The following is a 22591-nucleotide window of genomic DNA, read 5'->3' on the forward strand; positions in this document are numbered from 1 at the left end:
GAGCTGTGTTGAGGAGTGGAGACTCCCGTTTGTCTTCCTTCAGTAATGTTAAATTGGCATACATTTGTATGGTGTCGTGTCTCTCCCTTTCTGTTTTGTTCCACTTTGTGAAGCAGAAAGAAAGCAGGATAGATTTAGGGGATGATTCCTGCCAGCGTGGAGTAGCCTCATAAGGCAAAGTTTATGAGGCTGTCAAAAGTCTAGAAAGCACTGAAGGACAGAGATTGGTGGTAGACCTGGACAGATCAGAACCTAACTACTTAAAGGCACAGGGATGGGGTTGGGTTATCTGCCTGCCCTCTTCATGATGCTGGCAGTGAGGTTCCACCACAATGGATTGTTTCCTCTGTGTGAGGCTGGAGCAGCTTATAACTGGAGAACTATATGTCCCTACAGACTGAAAAGATGTGCCCACCAGGTGGGCCTAGCATGACTGTGACTAAAAGATAAAACACTGCGCTGGGCTCAGCTCATTACCTCAGGTTCCAGGGGCAAAGATAAATAGCCCTGAGTGAAGTGCCTCTGTACCTCTGTCTCTCCATACAGCAAGTCTGTGGGTCAAGCAGGCATACTCCATGTTGGTGTAGGTTATACACGCTCTGGGGTAGAGTGTGCCATCAGGTCACAAATAACAGCCTCAGTGCTGTGCTGAAATCCTCAGTGTTACTGGATGCTTGCAACTCCATGGATGGCACAAAGGGTGTAGCACTTCTCTTTGGATTTGTCCCTCAGTTTTTGAACAATTGAAGTCTTCCGATCAGTATCTTCCCCTTCTCGTGTTCTTGTTTTATGATAGCCTTTCAACTGCCTAAACTGTTACTGGGTGTTGCAATTGCCTCTTTCAGTGGTCTAAAGCCTGTTAACTTAGCTGCGGGAGTCAAACCATTAGGTCACCAGTATTTTAAAGCTTTCCCTTGCACAGTATTCTTAGACATCATCTTTTGTAGACAACTTGCTTTCCTCTGCAATTTTCACCATGCATGTAGTAAACAAAATGCATGCACATTCACTGCTCTGCAAAACCTTTCCTCCCTTTTCTTCTTCTTCCCCTTTTTCCTTTCCTCCATTACAAATTGGCAAGGAAGCCATAAACTTTCAAATTTACATCTGATCCGTCTCTCTCCCAACACTCAGCTTCTTACTGTATTTGGCAAATTACTCCCTCTCTTTGTCACTTTATTTCTCCACCTTGTAAAAATGGAGTCACCGTGGCTGTGGAGAAAGGAAGCCCTGAAAATGCTCCCATGACCCTTTTTATGGACAAGAAGAAATTTCATTTTCAGTGGGACTCCAGCAACTTCTCTGGCATCCTACAGTGTCCAAAGGTTCAAAGGCAGCGAAATTATTTGCCATTTGGAACCAACTGTTTCTTATGGAGAAGTATCTCCCCTGCTCCCATCAGAATCATCAGAATGCTTTTCTTACTAGTCTGCAGATACTGCATTGTCCTTCCTAGTTACTCCAGTAGAAAAAGACATTGTTTTAGGTGGGAACTGCCTAAGGGGGGCCTAAAAAGGTTTCTCTGCCTTTAGCTCTGAAGCATGTTCCTGTTTTGTTATCCATTAGGCCTGTAATCCTTGACTATTCCTTTCCCAAAGTGTTTCAGAGCACATTCAACAGCTTCTCCTTGTGCCCAAAGTCACTGGGATGAGTAGAGGGAGCAGATGTTTCATGTTGATAACAGCTTAAATTATTTTTTCAGTACTTTGTGATGTATACTGGTATTTTTCTGGTAAGAACAGAAATCTGTTTTGTGTTCATGTGCAAGAAACAAGCTATTCAAAGGCAGATATGTGAGTTTGTGTGCTTGCAGGTGCATACCCAAAGGAGTTATAGTTCTGGATGATTTTTTCTAATTTGGAAAAGAAACTTCACAGGAACAAAATGGGAATAGTTTGCACAAACACTGCAATGGGATAAGGTTTCATAAGGAAGCACTTAATTATACAGGTTTCCTTTTTCATGGTGTCATATCACATGTGGAAGCTGCTGAAGAACAGAGGCAAGGGACACTCCGTGATCCTGATGTTCTGCTCATCCAACCTGAATTTGGAAGGGAGAGGCCATAGAAAACGTGTGGGTGGTGCATGCTAACTTTTGTTAGCTAGGACAAGCAAAGCTAAGGACAGCTGATGGAGTGGGAGGAAGGGAAAAGTGATAGAAACAGTAGCTGAAGAAGGAATTCAAGCTATATCTCCCACATGAAATTCCTGAAGTTGCTGCCAGCGTTATCTGTCACAGAGTACCTGTAAGGTTTTGGGCAGCTTGCTTAACCGAGTCATATTTCATCACTTGAGCTAGACCATTATTCTGCCATGGGTAACAACGAAGGGTATGTGTGGTTTCATGGACTTTCACACCTACCAATAAGTCTGGTACATATCTAATGACTATGGGGGCTTACTTTCTTGTGGTTTCTCCTTGAGGCAGAATAAGCTCATCTGGATCTCTGCGTCCTGCTGCTCTGTTGTCTAGAAATAGAATTCTCATTGACTTCAGAGGCAGCTAGATGTCCACTGTCCCTTGAAAACTAAGGTCTTATTTTCCCATTTGTCAAAATCCGTAGTACCAGTCTGTAACAGTCTCATACTTTGTGATTCTAAACACAATAAGCCATTAATTGTTTGGTGCAGTACTAATGGGACTGTGGAAGCTGTCCTAGGCCTTGCTTCGCTCTTGACAAATATACATTTCCATGCAATTTTCCATTAGAGTGGTGCATTTATGTCTCATGGTCTCATTGAGACTGTGGTTAGATGGTAGGTATCATTTTCTCCTTGAACTGGTGAACAACTCTCATTCAAGTGCCCCAAATTATGGGGTTTTTTTGTGTACACCCAGTACCAATTATTGTCATATTTGTTTGCAGATTATATTCAGAAATGTGAACTCTGTTTTCCTGACATGTCTTGTGGGAGACTGAAGTACCTTTTAAAAGTTTAATTGCTTTTGACAGCTGAAAAAAAAAAATGCTACGTGTGAGGCTGGAGAAGTTTTCTCAATGTGCACCATGGAACAGTTCCACCTAACACATAAATACAGAATTTCTGAGTACTTTAGATTACTTGATCCACTCCTCTTTCTGTAGTCAGTGTAAACTTATTTCTCACAGCTTCATAAAAATCAAAAGGCAGAATCCCCCAGCACTTTACATAGTCAAAACTTCTTGTATTTATGGCCAGTATGTTGTGACTTTGCTTGTTTTGATTTTTTTTTGTGGGGGGTCACTTGGTTCCCCTACTTCATTTCATGGCAACTGAGGACAGACTACCAACCTGCTTAAAAATGTAGAAATAATTGGAAGTTGCAAACTGTTTGGCTCGCATGTTGTCCTTGCAACACCACTAAAATATCCCAAATATTTCAATAACAGCCACTCAGAATTGCCATTGGTTACTTCAGCTGGCATGTAGTTGTTACATCGTCTTTATGGATGGGCTTAGTGAATATGATTATTACAGTAACACTTCAAGTAATTTTTGAGTAAATTTTAACACTAATCAAATTCAAAATGAATGCATGATAGGAAGATATTCTACTCTCAATTCAGCAGAGGGCAGTGGTACGAATATACAGATACATTTACACAATTTATGTCAGTGTACTATAAGAAGATTCTGAGGAGTTATCTTTTTATTTATACGGCATGCACAATAGATGTAAGAGCAACTAATCAATGACATTAAACTTTTATCTGAAAAGAGCTGCCAGCAATGTAGCAAGCATGATGAAGCCTTTGGCAAATGGCAACACCAGCTGGTTGGTAGCCGGCTGTGCTCAACAAGTTGCAGCTGTGGCCGGTATGTGTATCCAGACAAAGAGATGGGAAATGGCATGGATGACTGAACATCAAATGGGCGGTGGTGAACTGAGCGGATGAAATACCTCTGGTGAATTTAACACTGTGGAGAGTGGCATTCAGGAAGCCTGTATGTATGTATATATGCCTTGGGATTTTTTCCTGAAAGCAGATTTAGTTTTAGTTCTGCTTCATTGTAGCCAATGGAGCTTCTATCTTTTTTTTATGCTTTTTTTTTCTTCCACCCTTCCAAGTTTTTCTGGTTTAGCATATTTACTTTCACTACTTTTCTTTCCTCTAGTGTATTTCAGATATACCCATCACCAAAATATTTTAGCAGCAAGATCATGACAGTGAACACCTCCAAATAGTACAAAAAATTGTGGCAATCATTCCTGGAAATTAAAGTCCAGGAAGAGTGGTAAATCATCTAGTATTTACTAGGAAAGATTGTTTTAACAGTCTTCTGCTCATAGCCAGATTTTCTTCATCAGCTGCTTGTCTGCTGTAGAAGAGACTGTCTATATATCTTGTCTTGATATGTATTGAGGTAATTCCTGCCATGTGAGTATCACCTCTTTTACCTTCTCATCTTTTGCTCAGTGTATAGAGCTCCAGAGTCTTCCTGGTCACCTTTGTTCATCTAAAGGGGATCCTGGCTTCTATGTCCAGATTTCCTCTGGGTTCAGTTTTGCAGGTCGGTTCTTGTCTCAGAGTGACCATGGGAGTGTCCTCCACCTTGTGCTTTCATGGTATCTCTGGATGCTAACAGCAGCTTGAATTTAGTATCTTTCATTAAAATATCTCAAGAAATTCCTGCTGGACCCTATAAGTCAGTGCTTATGCTCTTTTCAGCGCTAAGGCAAGCAAGCTTTAGAGGCCTCATGTGAAGTAACCAAGGTTATGCAGAGCAAGTAGCACAGTTTAAAGTAATCCACATTTGCCTCAACCCCTGAGTCACTTTCGTAATGCTGGTTCAAGTTGCTTCCTACCAATCAATGCTCATAATTCTTTCCTTAGTTGTTTATTGATTTACTCAATGAATTGAAGTGTAGCACTCATTAGTTAAGATCCTTACACAGTATCTATAAAATTATCAAGATTCTTAGCTAGTATGTACTAGCACAGTTGAATCACGTTCAATTAGCCTAAACCGATTTATACCAAAGGTTTTAAAATTCAATAAAGGTATGGGAAAATGTCCTTCTAAGTGATTATTCTGTTTCTTGGTGCACATGGTTCTTTCACAGTCCTAATCCTGACAAAATGCTAAGAGGAGACAAATTAATTTTTGTTTTGTTCCATTTTTAAATTAGAATCTTTTTTTCCTTCACAAATTGTCTGTTATTATTATTCATTATGTGTCCTTTGATGAAAAATGATACATGAAGAATGATTTCTATTACTGAATTATTTTTGCACATCATGCTTAATTCCACAAATGAAGCAGATAAAGTCAATGAGCCTCAGTTAAGGACCAAAACTAATTCTGAAAGCTAATTATTTTCACAAGGGAGACTCTTGAAGACTATAAATTAGGAGTTTGCTATTCTAAGAAGTTTTGTCTTCAACTGAGTTAGTTACGTCTCCAGGAGTGGGAGAGGAACAGGGAGAGGCCTGAGGCCAACCTGTTCCCCAGCTGAATGTCTAGCTGTTCAATTGGAGTTGCATAGCTATTTTTGAAACACACCAGAGTACTTTGATGTTTTCTTATCTGCTTTTTAAACAAAAATGTGTCCATGGTGCCATTTTGGATGCAGAAATAAAGGGAAGGGGGGCACAAGACCCAAATGTGTCCAGTTGAAACCTTTTCATTACCTCAGTGACTGAGATCAGACTTTGGGTGGAGATTTACTTCAAAAGCACTTTATTAATATTGCAAACAAATTACATAAGTCAAACCCACTCATAGGTGGAAGTCTGATAATCTGTGGTCCACTGAGCTAGAAATAGACTTGATAGGATAAGAAAGGCAGATGAGCCACTTCTCTAGTCTCAAAGGGAGTGTTCTGAGTGCTTTGGGTCCCAGATTACTTTGGGTCCCTGTGAGGACCAGAAACATCATCAGGTCCAACTTTGGAGAGCGGTGTCCAGCGTCAGTGTGGATTCGGCCCTTTAGCTGTGTGCAACTTGTTCGTTGAACTCATATACTGATATTTGTAAACCATTGTGTATGCCTTATACTTCAAAAATTTTTCAAAGTATGGAAATAAGTTTTTCTTCCTCTTTCTACACTATGTATACGTCTATTTCAAAGAGAATCTGACTTTCCACATAAAGATAAATGGAAATATTGCACCAAGCAAGCAAACATTTTACAAACATGTCTGAATGCATCTGTTCTTCCCTCAGAAGTGTGTGTCAGGAATCTCCAGAGCTGCCTGAGGAGCAGATGTCTGATTCTTACAAGAACTTTTGGTGCTTTTGAAGATCTTAGGCTGTTATTCATTTTTTTAACTTGTTCATATTCCATAAAGACACAGGCAAAAAAGCTGCATACAAGAAGCCACTGGGAGGGCATATAATTAATTGAGCCAAGGAAATATGCATTATAATCTGAGCAGCAGGGACAGTTGATGCATGTTTTGACACTTTGCATATAGTCCTTCGCATATGGTTTCAGGCAGAAATCATTTTATTCTGATTTGCATTTGTACAGGATATAGTACAGTGAGGTCCTCATTCGTGATCAGGTAACAATGCAGTAATAATAAACTTCAGTAGTGACTCTTTCTCTCTGCCTTTCTTCCTCTTTCTACCTACTCCATGCTTACTGCCTCCCTTCTTCCTATTACTCCTTTTCATAAGCGCACCAGACAAGAGTGTTGATTGCGCTTTCTCTCACGCATTCAACTTGCCTCCTGGGAGGCTGCCATAGCACCTCTCAGCTGTAATGTCCCTGCCAGTGCTGTTGTTTTGCCCTCTTTACTCTGCATCGCAGGAGTCCTCGGGCAGGCCAGGTGAGATCACAGTGTTCCTTGCTGTTACTGGTAGCCAACAAAGTAACTGGGCCCTCCTTGGACTTTCTCAAACTTCTCCTAATCTTCTATTTCTTGCCCAAATCCTTGATGAAACTATTCTCCAATACTAGATAGCAGCATTTTCTAGCTGCATTCTCAGTCATACATCACATTAAACCTCTTTTTGTATAGAAGGCATCATGTAGGGTTTTTACTTCTACTGTTTCCCTGACTGTTTTGTGCAGCTATCACAGTGCATTGAAGAGCAATGACACAATGTGGTGGACTCTTTCCTTCAGTTTACTGTCTTGCAGTTGCTTTTTTTTCTTAGGCTTAGCAGCCCCAGCATCAGGTATCTCAGAGCTCAAAGGAAGATAGTTCCTTCAGAGGTATGGAGGAGAGTTGTTAGGTCATGTTTGGGATTGAAAATGGCCAGGATAATGTTTTTCCCATTATTTCTATTGAGCCATTAGTGTACCCAGTTTACAGCATATCGATCTGCATCTGTTGCTTCAGTTTTAGAGATGAAGCACTCTTTATAGTCATTAATTTTGGTTATTAATGTGCTCAGAATCTTAAAGAGGGATATAATTTGCTTCCCAGGCTTTCTTCATGTACTACACATCTTTGTGTCACCATCCCTGCTGCTCTGAGCTCAGCAGATGGCTCTTTGTAAGCAGGTGGTAATTTTTCTTACTATTGGAAGAAATATATTTACTGCTCGTTCTGGCACCCGTGAAAAAACTGTAAACTTTAAAGAGATATACTAAAAAATATAAATAAAATGCCTGTAAGAGTTATTGCCAAATTGATATTGGACCAAAGGCACCTATTCAAGTGATCAGCAGCCAGAAATGAAGTGTACAAACCAAGAGTATTGAAAGAACCATTAAGAATGTTAAAAAAATAGAAGAGGCAGATAAAGCTCATACTGTGATGAATGATAGCCAAGAAATATCTAATCGTATCTGGGTAGCATTTGCTGAAATAACTCAACCAGACAAAAATGAAGAACATGAAAAAGATGGTGTAAAAATTATTGGAATGTTCTTTTTTTCTGACAGTTTTTCATTAATCTTCAAGAAGGAATAAAGATTTATTTAAAACAAATTAAATTAAGTGGTGAGCACTGGAATGTGGTTCCTCTTGGTATGTCTATAAAAATACAATGTTCTCTGCAGCCTCATTTTAAGGGTTGTGGAGGAGGATTGCTTTTTTTGCAGTTTTCCAACCACTTCTCCCTAATAAACCAACATATACAACAGTGGCAATTGGAAAGTTACTCACTGCTGTGAGAAAATGTGAAGTACATGAAACATCTAGTGAATGAACATACAAACACCACAACAAACTATCAACACTGTGTCTGTAGGATTTCATTCCTTCATTTATATATCCGTGTTTTTGCTTTACATGACAACATGCCTGGAACTTCTTGGATATAATTAAGACTGATACGGAGAAAATGGCTCTGCACATATTGTGGCAAACTGACTTAAAATAAAGGAACATATAGCAACAGATAGGACCAAAACTTAGCTTCTTAATAGTACAAATACAGATCTCATGTGGCCTTATCTCAGCAACTGCTCGTCTTTTCTGTTGTGTCCTTCAAGGAGGAATAGCTTGCTTTATTTCTGCTGGAGCTCTACTGTTGTCATCAGATATATGCCAAGATAATCTAGTGATCTAAAAGTGTTGTGGAATGTCTTTCCTGTGAAAAAGAGACTATAAAAGCATGTTATCTCTGTGTGTAAGCCATAAGAACAGATGGAAGATGTGTTTTGTTTAAGCCACACTCTGTAGTCAGTAAACATTTTCAGATTCAAGCTGGTTCTGGTACATACTTAAGGATCACAGAGCAGCTGTCTTGAAACTCAGAACTGGATGAAATGAAATTTAGTTTGGGGATTTGACGTTTCAGTGCAAGCTGGGGTAAGGACTTTAACTATTCATTTTGATTCAGGTGTATTGTGTGTTATGAACATGCTCTAAGATCCTTGGTCTGGCCACTCAATGAGCAAAAAGTTGTTTGCTATGAGCAAAGAGTGTTAAGTATTGGAATGCTTCTCTTTACTTGAATAGTAAATGAAGTTCACTGATATGCTGTTGCTGGCTGGTCCTGCAGACACTTAAACATATAGATGTAATGTTTCTTAGGGGCACAGTTCGCTTTTGCTGCTGGGCTGCTCCTACAGAGTGTGAGGGCAGATTATTGCTATCAGTTATTGTTAACTATGCACAAACCACATGATAGTGGCAGGAATGTTTGGCTGCCACAAACCTGCTCTTTATAAGGTGATAGGAAATAATTGCTCAGAAATTCGGGTGCTTCTGCAAAATCTTTCCTTTGTATTCAGCTCAATTTCCTACCCATCCATTGCCAATTTAAAACGATCAAGAAAAAAATGGATTTCTTATTTTCTCTTTCCAGATTTCAGAAACACTGATCCAGAAACTGAACCAAAACCTGGTCCATTTTGAGTTGAAGCCTGGAGTTCAAATCCTCGTCCATGCTGCCCATTTAACAGCAGGTCAGTAATCTCTTTCTGTATACACTCTCTTTGTTGCTCTGTAGCACAGCAAGCAATATATTCCTTGATGGTAGTTGTGTGCCATCAGCTGTACTTTAAACACTTCTTATTTTTATGTCACAATAAGAACTCAGAGTATGGGCAGACATTAAAATGCTTGTTCCATCTCCCCTTTCTTTCTCATGCCAAAACGATATACTGGCTTTTACATTTACAGGTAATCCTTATGTTTACTTATGTGCAAAAATTTGCTGTTGTTGTTGGAATTGCAGTATAAGTAGCAGCAGAAATGTATACTTCTTGGCTCTCTCTCAAATATTCATCAGCTAAGCAGCACCGTGGTGTATTCAGCCTGGGTCACACAGTGCAAAGGTTGCCAGCTATCCTTGGATGTATTCAGATATTCTAGAGTCAACAAACATTCTAAGTACAGTTCAGAAGTTGTTCAGCAGTCTGAAAGACTAAAATCAGTTTACATATGCACAAACATAAGATCAGGCAGTTTGGACTTTAGCTAATCCTATCTCAAAATGAGCTATCTCCAAAGTCCTGATATCTAATTACATGCATCTCTGTCTGTTTTGTATGCTAAACCCTCATTTCACAGCACAGGCCCTATTTAAATATTACAAGAGATGAGATGAATAAATCCATGCTCAGGATTCCTTTTCTCCAGGAGCTGCTGATAATTCTGATCAATTGGTATCAGCTTCTTTTGCTAACATGCAAACTAAAACCCTCAGTTCACTTGTACCAGCAAACTGCTCCATAAAAAGCTTTCTATGGTCTGAACAGGTCTGCTCAAGCTATTGTCAGTCCACAGGCTGCCTTGTCCACAAAGGAGAGGAAAAAGAGACTGTTAGGAAAGGGTGTAATGCAACTACATTTAAATCCCCCCAGGAAAAAAGTCTTGGTGTCTGCAATATTTTATTTTTCCTGAGCAAAACTTGCTAATATCCACCCTGGAGATATTGCTGCATGTTTCTACTTTCCATTAGCTGTGGAACAGATGATCAGATGCTTACTTTTAGACATGTTAGAAACAAAAGCACAAAAAAGCAGACATGCAGCACAACTGAGTACTCTCTATAGAAAAAAAAGAAACCACAACAGCTTGAGGAGGCAGGTTTTCATATTTCTTTTTTTCTCCTGTAGATTGTAAAAAAAAAAGTCATAGATATATGGCACAGAAGATTTGCATGACTTCACATTTAAGATTTAAATTTATATATCTATTTTACAGTCGTTATCAGAGAAGCAATCTTTGGCCTGAATTTTCGATGATTATCAGTGATACTACATGTACTTTCAGAAAATTCTCAGTGTCCATCTCTTAAAAGAAACTTATCAGAAAGCCTCTTAATATCAGTGTCAAACATGGAATTACCTGCAATTGCTTATCATTTTTTAAATTTGTTTCTGAGCATTTACTCTGGCAATGCACATTGCTGTTTTCCATTTTGGTGAATGTTCAGTAAAGTCGAGATCAAATCCCAAATGAACATTCAGATGTTCTCTGACCCTGAATATCCTTTCTGAAAAAATTGTAGGCAGGGAGAATTCCATTAGATATTCCTGTACCTCTTGCTATTGAAGGGACATTCCTGATTTCCTGTAGTGGAAATAGATTACACTTACAATCACATATCCAGTCCTGCCCTTAATACAAGATAAATCTAGATTCAAGTTCTGTGCTGTATGTAGGAGCCTTCTGGAGCTTCTTGGAGAGGGGCATCTCTGCATGAGGAAGTTCAAAGGGTCCTCAGCTGTTCCACCGATGCCCATAGCTGGCTAAAAGCTGGATATCTCCAGTCCTGAAGCCAGATAGTTAGTGGAGGTGCTATAGCACTTTTCTGGGCTACTAAACTTTGCCCGCTGCCCTGATTGAACCAAGAGGCAGAATCTATCAGCATGGCATACTGTCGTGTTAAAGAACAGTATGGGCTCCAGGCAGGTGCTGGCCTGTTCCTCACTAGCTCAGGCTGAAGCAGAGGGTGCTTGGCTCAGGCATGGTGTGTAAAGACATGATCTTTGTGCTCACTGAAAATGAATATTTTTATTTGCATTTAAACACACACCAGGAATGAGTACTTTTTGTTCATAACAGATAGAAACACTCCTTTGTCCTGCGAGGTAAACTTTGTTGTGCTTTGTACTTCTCCTTGAAGCCACTGGTGAGATGTGAGTGATGGCTGTAACTGGCTTCATAGTGTCCTACAGGAATACGACAGGATTTTGTCTCTTGCAGAAATATAATTCAGTAGGAATGCAAAATGAGCCTGGACTGGCAAACTAGATATTAAAAAGCCCAGAGTGAAGCCACTGTGAGTTCTTTAAGGGACTGTGGCTCCTTATCAAGCTGCAAAGGTCATGAATCTGTTCACTGACTAAATAAAAGGCCCAATTTTATGACATCAAAATTTTGGAATAGTTTAGAATTTGACAAAAGACCAAAAGAGAGATTTATTTTGTTGCTGAAAACTATCATTTTGGTTGTCAAGGAAGAAGAATTGTCTTTTTTGAAATTCAAGCTTTTATAAAATAAAATAAATAAAATAAAGCGGGGAAACCTGAAGCACAAGCCAGCACCAAAAGCAGTCCATAAAAAACAATCTATGTGCGTGGTCCAGTGGTGCCACTCTGGTCTGTGGTATCCCTTCCTTCCCAGCCTTTTCACTATGGCTCTGTGTTGAACTCCAAGCAGCTATGTGCTGTAGCTGACTGAAGCACAGGGCTCAGCAGGTGTTTTTGTAAGTGCACATGGATGTACACATATGCCTACATTTATGTTCCCGTGCCTCGGTGCACCTGTATGTTCCTCCCTGTGTGCATGCCTGCTTGTGCATAGGAGTAATTTCTGCAGCAGAAGAGATGCAGTGAAGTGAAGTGCTTGTATCTAAACTAACTTGGTGTGGATTTTCATGCAGAACGTATGGAAATGAGCCTCTGTGTGTGTGTTGTATGTGAGCATGTGCATTCCCTGGAGCACAGACAAATGACAAGCACTGGCCTCAGCCTCAGCACATTTCACAGCACTGTCTTCTTTGTTCAGGCCATGCTAGAGAAAGGATTAATTGATGGCAGTTATGGAGAACAGATTGCAATCCATTCATCATGTTCATTCCTTCTTCTCATGAAAAAAAAACAAAACCAGAGCAGTGTCCCCAACTCAACAGACAACAACCTCAACACTGAGACAGAGTAAAATATGCCAATATTCCTCACAAAGCAGTTTATTACTAGACACTCAGCGCAGCATTATAGCAAGAACACTGAGTGACGCTGAGCCTGAATTTGATGGAGAGCCACTTTGTCATCCCACAGAACTGGAGAGACCCACAACATACAGACAGAAAGGGGACAAAGTGTAGATGTGTGAGGAATAACATACCATTTCACCCCAGTGCCTCATCTTCCTGAGGACAGCCTGCTTTATGTGGGAAGGAGAAATTTTTTCACTTCTTTTTGTAAATTTTGGCTTTGTGATGTTGGGTGTCACAGCTGAAAATGCGTGTGTGTGAGATGTGTGTGCCTGAGTAAATATTTGCTTGTGTGTGTATGTTTTCTTGTGTCTTCTGGCTCTAGGTTAGGATGGGTCAGTTCAGGGCATTTGAAGAGGCGCAAGAAAAAGAGAATATGTCTGACAGCAGTTCAAGTTAATTTTCATTGCTTTGAAGAGGAAGGCGCTACCTACACCTTGTTCTGTGTCTAATGCCAGATAGAGAGAGTCAGCAAGGATATAGCGGCTGTGTGCATTAGCTCTGTGTAATGGCACAGCTACAGCTTTGTGTTTGTCCACAGTATGTTTTATTAGTGTCTGCGTGAATCACTGAGACTGCTGGATATATGTGTATCCCATTTTGGATGCTAGATGTTTTGTATATATGTGTGTATGAGTGATGGAAACTGTCTCTATGTATTTCTGGGAAAACCACACTTATGGCTGCTTTATTGTGGCTTTATTTTGCATCAGGCTATGAGAAGGTGGTGCATGAAACGCTGAAGAGAAGCACAGAGGGACTTCTTGGGTTTCTTTTTTCTTGAAGCTGTGCACTCTCTGGCGTAGGAGACTTATGGGAGAGAGAGCAGGGCACCAGAGGAAAGAGGGTAGAACATGTTCAGAAGAATAGGAAAGGGATAAAGGAAGAATCTGAAAACAACAGATGTGTGAGAAGAGCTTGCTATGATAAGGCATGGATGCTTAGGCAGTGTCTGTGAAGAGCACCAGACTCCTGGGCAGGAAAGAAGAGCAATGGGGATCATTGTTGCTTCAGTAAAGTTGAGGACTTAGTTGCTTGTTATTTGGTATGCATTGGGAGCTACTCAAACTAGCTCTATGCAAAATAGAAGCATGACAAGTTAGCTCATGGGTAGTTCCAGGTTCATCCATAAAATGCTAGTTTGAGTACCTGAGTGACCTCATTTGCAACTACCTTAGGTAATTGCAATATGGCAGCGTACGTTTCCGGCCGTCTTCTAACAGGCCATCTCTATTGTGAAGGAGATAACTATGGGGCTTCACTACAAGGGGTAGGCTGAGTACCACAAGTGGTCTGAATCCAGGATTCTTCCCAGCTGATCACAAAGGAAGAGAAGCTGTGAAGATGAGATGTTTGAGCAGATGAGGCCTGAGAACAGTTCTAACCTTCTCTCCATCTCTTGCAGCTCCCCTGGTGGATCTCACTCCCAGTCACAGTGGTTCAGCTATGCTGATGCTCCTCTCTGTCGTTTTTGTGGGACTAGCCGTGTTTGTAATCTACAAGTTCAAAAGGTATGACCCTTCTGGAGCCATTTCCTTCTCCCTGTTGCTAGCTTTCACTTACATGTTTGGGTTTGTTTGGGCTTTTTGCTGAGTTTTCTTTTTTGCAGTGATTTGTTTCTTGGTTTGTAAAAGCTGATTCTACATCATCTGCCAGAGTACCCCACAATGATGGTTTCTGTTAATGTTTTAGGAAGATTCCTGGCCTTAATATATATGCACAGATGCAGAATGAAAAAGATCAAGAGATGGTCAGTCCAGTCAGTCAGAGGGAAAGCATACCTAATGTCCCTCAAAGTGAGCTGATGAGCCCTGAGCAACTAGTAGATGAGAAGTTGGAAGTCCAGCCCATAGGTAAATAATTTGCAGCATCCCACAGTTGGTCAGACTCTTACTTATAATTGGCTAACCTTTTTCTCAAGCCTTTCCTCTTCCCGTATTCCTGTACACTCCTCCTCCCGTCCTCTTCTGCTGCAGTATTAGTTTTGCTACAGGAAACCTTGCTAACTCTCCCCTCTCCCTCACTGCCATGTGATGAAAAGGAGGGGAACAACTTTAGGCTTTTTCTCTCGCCTAGTTGCTCTATGTAGATCCCCTTCCCTTCTCAAAAATCCTGCCAGCACTTAGCTTGCACTATAAGGCAATTTAATTTATTTTGCTGGGACTGATGTTGCGGGGCTAAACCCCACACCTGAGGCATATCCAGGACAACTTTGGCCCCCCTCACCTGAAATGTGGAGGTGTGTAGGTGATTCGGTAAGTCAGACCTAAAAGCTAAATATTCATTGATGTTTTGATTGCTGTGGCCTTTGTGCTGTGCCAGAGCTTGTTGCCAGCAACAATGCCAGCCTGACTGATCACTGAAGAAATCGAGAAAAAGCTGGGATCACAGCACTGGACATATGGGTTTGCCCTCAGGCTGATTTATCCCATAGTATTGTGTGTCTGGAAAATTTTAAAGCAGGCTTTCATAGGACCTAAAGTGAATAGACTTGAAGTGGGCATACTGGGGTTCAGTCACACATTTGCTCATGCTTATGTGTTTTCTTTAGTAAACTTTAGTAAAAGTGTTGGGACGGAGCAGGGAGGTTTCAGCCTGGGGAAATGCTCTACTAAAGCCAGCATTGCTCGGGCATTGCTCAGCTTCATTTCTGAGGTGAAAATTCTACAGGCCCAGACCAGAGGTACAGAGCAAGACCCTTGCAAATAAGGACATAGACTTATTTTAGAGGAATTAAAGTTTATAGGTGTTCTGACTCAAAAGGAGTGAGGCATAGTCGTAACTGAGATCCTTTATTTGCACTATTTTATCAGCTTAACCAAACCTTAGATCCTACCTTAGGATGTCCCTAAATTGTATGGGAGCATTTGCTAAAGCAGGCTCGGTGTCAAATCTACTGTAGAGTGTCAACAAGGGGAAGGGCCATTAAATGAGGGAATGTGATGTGTTACGGTTGTGGCCTGTGAAACAACCTGGTAAGAAAAAGAAGAAAGTCTTTTGATGAAACTGATGTCTAAACTGGAAGCCTCACTGCAAACAGTACTGATATATCCTCAATTGTTCACCAAGGAGGGATCTGGTAGATATTAAAAGCTTTTAAGCAGCTGTTCATCAGCAGACCTGGACCTCCCTTCTTAGCAGAACACAGGATGGAGTGAGGGGACCAATCTTCCCATGTGGTGTTCCCCATACAGAGCAACCCCAGGCCACAGTCCAGAACCCAAGGAAAGGAAATGCAGCCAAGGTAGTCTGGACAGAGGACTTCCAAAAGGCTTGTGGATCACCAAGAGGTTTCAAGCCAAGACCCGAAGCGGTGGGTCCTATACTTTAACAATTATTTTTGTTTGTTTGTTTTTCTTTCTTTTTCCCCCAGAAGCCACCAAGGCAAAAATTGGTGTAAGATGCTAATGGAGAAACACCCATTTTCAGGCCAGGAACTCTATTTCAAGAGTTAGATGTGCTTTGAGCTTCCCTTTTCTAAAAGAACTAAATGACTGTGGCTCAGACTGTTACAGAGGTAGGGAAACACCTATTTTTACAGGTCACTCAAATGAAGTGGTTAAGATCCAGTGACCTACTTGCTGTATTCAAGATAGCTTCAAAACTGCTCTTGCTGCAGTTGGAAGCTAATCCCGTGAAGCCTGTAGGATAAGAGCGGTCAAAAGCCAATTTTGGGGATAGGTTTTCCTTTGTTGCAACTGTAGCATTTCTGGCTTTCTACAGTAGTCAGTATTTTGTGTAATTCGTCGCTATGTTGCTGGACACTGTACTGAACCAGAAATTGGCTTTTATAACTCCATGGTTTGCATCTGAACTGCACTGGTGATAACAAGAAGTAAATGTGTGGGATCCACACACTCAATTCTCTATCAAAAGGAATCAGTCCAACAGATTTCCTTAGAGTGTTTTTCCATCCTGTCGGTAAGATGAGTGTGGAAACTGAATCAAAACTCATTGACAAAATGAAAAGATTTGGGCCTAGGTGTGAACAGAATAAAAAGTACAAAGGTCCTTCACTCTCCTACAAACTACCTCATCTGTTTCCGGAAATCAGCAATTTCTGTTTTAATGAGTTTTCTTTCTTATGGGAAAACAAAGCAAGGCTGCAGTTGGGTGTTTCTCTTTTGTATGCTTGTTCAGAAGCCATTTTTTTTCAACACCTTCCACTAACATTCAGGGATCCTTCCTTGGAGGAATCTGAATTAATGTCCCTGGATCATTTAATTTTCTCTCCAAACTCTAGCAGCAAAAAAGCACAGTTCCTATTCTCTGGATGTCAGTGGTTTAAGCTCTTCTTTTGCAAATGCAAAGCATAAGGTTATTTATGAAATCTCCAACATCTTATCATTGCAAATGAGTTACACATTTCCTCTGAGGACCTCAACCCCTCTTTCCCTCCATCCCTTTTCTCTGACCTCTCCCTCTTCTGTTCAACACGGGTGAATAATCTTCATTAGCAAAAGAACAGGACATGATCTTCAGTGTTTTGAATGACAAGAAAATAGATCTGGAAAGAATTGTCAGTCTGGAACAGTTGAATCCCAAAGGCCAGCAAGGTGATACCTTCAAACATCTTCCTTGGCTCAATGCACTTGTTATTTACTGACTGTTTTATTTTGTTCTTTCTTTGCCACAGGAAGTATTTCCACAGCTGCTGAGCCCCAGAGCACAAAAGAAATCCCTTCCTATGTAAATGGTTGAATTGAGGACACCGTATATATCCATATCTAAAAAAAAAAAAGAAAAAAAAAAAAAAAGAGGAGAGCTCACTGCATTTGGACTTTTTAATTCTTCAGATGACAAAGGGTTTTTAGCTTTAAGCCTGTGCATGTGGACATTATATCAAGACCATAGTGGAACTGCATTGTACAGGTGTTCAGTTTTAGTGGGGGGTGGGGGGAGAGGAACTGGTACCACTATTCACTCCTGCGACCCTTGCCCTCATCCCGCCACTCTCTTTTTTTCTGATCTGTCTCTAATTTGTAGAAAATTCATAATGATATAGGCCAAGAAAATGCATGGGGGTCTCTTCTTTAGGGAGAGGGGTGGGCTGGAATGTTGGGGGAGAAGGGCTGGGGGAGGTGGGAGGGGGCAGTTAGGGTTCTTGGCTTTAGGTTTAACTGCTCTTTTAGCACTTTGGACTGCAGGAGGGCTAACCGCCCCAGCAGACTTTCATAGGACACACAAAAAAATCACACTGGTGTTTAAAGGCACTGAGAATATTCTTGGTCAGTCTGGTTTATATCTTTGTTTGAACTCTGCCCGTTGCTCCTTTAGTTGCAGCTGCTGCCCGGGCCCCATGGCTTCGAGGAGGCTCTTTCTTAAACAGCTTTTTTAGCATACTGACACCACTGACAGCACTGTTGAAAGAGAACTTTCTGTCTCCTGACCTTGGACAGAACAGCGCTAGAATGCATTACAGGCAGGGAGGTCTGCCCATACTGCGCTTGCAGGAGGTTATTGCCAACGTGGACTTCCACTGTACTTTGTACCAGCCTTACTCCTTCAATTTTGGCTAGGAGAATGCCATAGTAACACCCTCAGCTGTATTTTGTGCCCATTTTTTGATTTGTCTGGGAGGTCGTAGAGATCTTTGCTTTTTGGGAGTCACCCCAAAGACTGTAATTTTTTTGAAAGACACCTTGTCCATAGATCAGGGAGCAGGGAAAACTCTATGCACCTTCTTGGCAAACCCCTTTGGTTGCAGATATGCAAACTACAGCCACTCTGGGCAGAGGAGGGATAATAAAGGAGGGTTTGGCCTGAGATTGTTGGCAGGCATTTTGGGCCACAGCACCACAAGACTGCTCCTGTACAAGATTTGATTTCTTACCAATAACATAAGCTTGTATCTTACACTGCAACTAGAAATGAGGCTGCAGGACACGTTCACATAGACTATGCAAGAGAACAGCAGGAAAGAAGGCTTAGCGTACCGCGAATAAGTCCTCCCAGGACACTGGATATCTGGCATAAGCCTAACCTATGGTCATCACAGCTGTTGATTTCCAACCCAACTCAGGTAAACCTAAGCACTAGGATTTTGACTTGAAGTGCAGAGGGAAAGGCAATAACCAGTATACACTTACTTAACTGTGTTAGGTGAAGGCAAGTAGAGGCCAGTTCATGATCAGCGTAGCACACTTAGGAGGCACCATGATTCCTGATGTGAATGGGTTTTGTTCAATAGACATTGCACATGGCAATCTGAGTCAAAACCAGGAGAAAGCAATGTTGTTGGCCTTGCACAGAGTCCTGGGGCAAAGGGTTGGTGGTGGTGGTGAATTTTACTTTCTCTGTCACAAAATGGGCACAAACCCCAATCAACCTACTTACTGGCAAAGAAAAAATGTGATATCAAGTATAAGAACATTAGACCCATAGTAATCAAAGGATAGTCACAGCACAGAGTCATCTGCCCCTTTCTGTGGTTTCTCTGAAGACAGGTAGAAACACAGCAGTTTGTATGGCTTTGCTATTACGTTTGCAACTACAGCTTTAAGAAAGATGGGAAAGTTTTGGCAGCAACTGTATGATATTCCCCATTGAACTCCAATGTTAGCCAACTTATTTTTATAGTAAGCTGATTAGAAAGTTTTCTTAGAGTGTTGGAACTATTTCTAATTTTAAAATTACTTTTTTTGATGTACTTTTTCATCTTTTTTCCCTTTTGTTAAATACAATGTAGCGTAATGTATAATTGCTATTGTTTATTGCTTTTACAGTCATATTTATTAAATAGATTATGTCTCTATATGAAGGCTTGTGTTTTTGTTGCTCATTTTAGCTCTCTGTCTCTGAGATCACTCACAACATTAGAACAGTAGAAAGATGATAACTTCAAAAAGAAAGGGGTGTTCAGTAGAAGTGGAAAAGCATGGTGATAGTGTGCTTCTGGAAATATAGTTCCTAGAAGTACTTTGTAAAGTGGTATTGTTGGATGGGAAAGCTGAGTGGTGCAGAGGTACGGTATCGGTTTCCTGGTTTCCAGACAGTCAATGGCAGAGCTTTGAGCAGCTCCCTGGAACTCCAGTTCCATTTGCTGCCCATGATTAACCTTCTCCATGCACATTCTCTGTTAAAGGTTCCTTTAAAATATCTTTGTACTGCCCTTTTGCTGACATTGATGAAGGAAGGTCTAAATTATTCACATCACTGATTAATCAGGTTTTAAATGTGAAGAAAATAAAGCATAGGAAGTTTCTGTGAGCATACCAGGTGACAGTGGATGCATGCTGCTTGGAAAAAGAAAGAAAATGTATCTCCTGAAACAAAGAAACTTACACTTAATAGTTTAATTTAACCACTAAGGCAGGTATGCTTTATTCAGCGCTGGGGAAGACTCGGGATTTGTCCTCTGAGTGCTTCTGCCAGAGAACTTTATATACACAGGACTGTCCTCATATTCATATTTTCCTGAAATGACAAGCACACTTCATTCCCGGAACCTCACTGCATATCCAGGGAGGATGAGATCAATCCCACCCAGAGTTGTTAAGGTGTGGCCATATCTGAGTGATCAATCTCAACGACTCTGGGTGACAAGAAGATAAGGGTGGTTATCCTTATTTTAGTTCTTAATCCTGTTTTTTTAACACATTTTAGTTGACATTCCATCCCACCATTTACAAATCACTGTTTCATCTTCTGCTTTTCAAGTCAGGAAGCAACCACTGGAATGTTCTGCCTCTTCTAACTGCCTTATGGTCCAGTTCTTTAGCCTTTTTAGTAACTCTGCTGTAAGAATTTATACACACATATAAATAGTAAAAAATCTTGGGGTTTAGACATCATCAACAACCAAGCTTGTGGTATCGTGTTTCAAGTCCAGGAATGATGAGTTTTCTTATTGGAGGAGTGTATAGTTGTCATACTCAGGGCAAATCTCAGAGCAATTACAATTAGCAGCCTAAAAAGTTAAAGCAGTCACCACAGCCTTTCTTCACCTTCCATTCAAGCTTGAGGAATGGCTGGTGCAGCCATGGCCACAGTGCAGGTGAATCAGAGATTTGTGTATTGATGTAATCTGCTTTTATAGCTTAAGTGTGCACCTGAATTACCAGGCATCTCTTCTGGCCATAAACACTGCGTCTGGTTTTGGCAAACATCTCTAAAGCATTTTCAGATCATTATTTTCAGCCTTTTCTGTTTGTATTCTGGTTTGTATAACAGCACAGCGATTCACTGCTAATGGCTGAATACTGAGACAATAAACAAAGAATATACCAGATACTTATAAAATCCAATACAAATTTTCTCTGAGGCTATTATCATACCTTGAGAGAATTAAAAAAAAAAAAAACTTCATTATGCTTTGTCAGAAAGAGCAGGGAGTTAAAATATGGTTTAAAAACTCAGATAAAATATTTTCCAAATTTGATATTGATTCGCTACCATCATCTAATGACCATGAAAGACATTGATGGATGGGACAGACGTATTGGCTTCAGAGGGATTTATACTTCACACAACAGGACATTTGGGCTAAGATGCTGGGTTGTCTTTTTTTGGAAATCAGTAGGTGTTAGTGTTTAGATACTTCTGAGGATCTGGGCCTCAAACAGTTGCTTGCTGTTAATATATGGCTACGTTTAATTGCTTAAACTTTTGCTGGAATGCAAGACTTAAGACACTTAAATGAAATGCTTATTTAAATGAAGCAAGACTTTCTAATGACCCTAAACGAGCCCTGTCTTGGTCCTGTCAACTTCTGCTGAGAATTTCTGACAACTGCATTTAGTTTGGTACCTAGAGCTGATAACAAGAGATTAGTATTTTATCTGTGTGCTGTCATCTCTCATTGTATGCATAGAAATTTCCTTGCCACATTATATCTCTAGGTACATTTTGGGGTTTTTAAGCATTACCCTTGATTGCGGAACTATCATGTTCATGATGTTAAAAAAGGAAACTGTTTTCCTTCACTTAATGAGATGCTGTCCTTGCATTTCTTCATGAAACAGAATAATAAAGCATGTGAATAAAAAATACGTGAGAACCAATCCTTTTAAATTGGAGTAGTAGTATGATCCTGGCCATAATACCCAGAAGAAAAGAGTGAAGTCATGTTGTTTTCTGATTGATAAGATCAAAGTGTTATCATGTGCCAAATCATCAGCCTAGGAGATATTTCTCATCTGCAGATTTAACTTTAGCTTTTTCTTTTCCCTTATTTTCTACTGGGTAGTACGGCGATCTATTACTGTTTACTGCACTGAAAGTGCGATCTAGAGGAAATCTGTGTTGTTAGGTATTTCTCAATGTGAGGATTTCAAGGTGTCTTCCTTGTTGTTCTCATTGTGGTACTGCCACCCCTGGTGCTAGAAGTTGTATGCACATAGGCAGTAGAGACGACTTTGTAACTGGATAAAATTAACAAAATACACGAACACCTTTTCTCACCTCTCAGTTGCAGACTGAGTGTCACATTGTAATCTTGGGTCACTTTGTCAAGTGGACCTTAACCAGATCATCTCTACATGAAAAAATCTCAGCACTGTGTATGACTGCTCTGAATAATATGAACAGCCAAACTCAATATATGATGAGTGATTTGAGTCCTTAGGAGGTACAAAGATACATGGAAGACCAGCCAGCTTTCCAGGGCAGTAGCTCCCTGCTTTTCCAGCTGTGCAAAGGCCTGCTTTATGCTGGGATGAGTTAGAGGGATTTGAAGTTTGTGATAATTATTTTATTTTTATATAGGAACTTTATGAGCTTATGTGTAGGAATTTTGTGAGCTTGTGTTAGCACAGAGAGTGGCATAACTAAAACACATCCAGTCAGATATCTGACGTTGACTCTAAGCGCTTAGACAGCAGGGCCTGCTTGGGTTTATATAATGACCTCCCACCAAGCTGTAAGAGCCCAGCCATGTATCAGCAGAATAGGAGCCAAACAACTGTTGGATTTCCTCAGTTTCTCTGAGGCTGTTGCACACCCGGCCACTGCGGACACAAGTATCACTAACAGTAGCCAGGGTACTGCTTATGTTGTGGTTCATATTCAAATTAATTGTATAGGATCCGAACTGGAGTC

General features: G+C 40.6%; 1 protein-coding gene across 5 annotated transcripts in view; it reads left to right on the plus strand.

Moving 5' to 3' along the window:
* Positions 1 to 17586, plus strand: part of SORCS1 (sortilin related VPS10 domain containing receptor 1) — a 371394-nt gene extending 353808 nt beyond the window's left edge. For 2 of the 5 annotated variants that reach the window (XM_054071880.1, XM_054071875.1), the window contains 5 exons: positions 9194 to 9293; positions 13959 to 14064; positions 14246 to 14406; positions 15748 to 15866; positions 17190 to 17586. In XM_054071880.1, the coding sequence (XP_053927855.1) occupies positions 9194 to 9293; positions 13959 to 14064; positions 14246 to 14406; positions 15748 to 15866; positions 17190 to 17246 (543 nt within the window). In that variant the 3' untranslated portion in view covers positions 17247 to 17586. The remainder of the gene's footprint in view (positions 1 to 9193; positions 9294 to 13958; positions 14065 to 14245; positions 14407 to 15747; positions 15867 to 17189) is intronic. The other 3 variants (XM_054071876.1, XM_054071877.1, XM_054071879.1) reach the window with 3 other exon arrangements.
* The last annotated feature ends 5005 nt before the right edge of the window (positions 17587 to 22591 follow it).

Source organism: Cuculus canorus, chromosome 7, assembly GCF_017976375.1.
Source record: "Cuculus canorus isolate bCucCan1 chromosome 7, bCucCan1.pri, whole genome shotgun sequence".
Classification (NCBI taxonomy): Eukaryota; Metazoa; Chordata; class Aves; order Cuculiformes; family Cuculidae; genus Cuculus; species Cuculus canorus.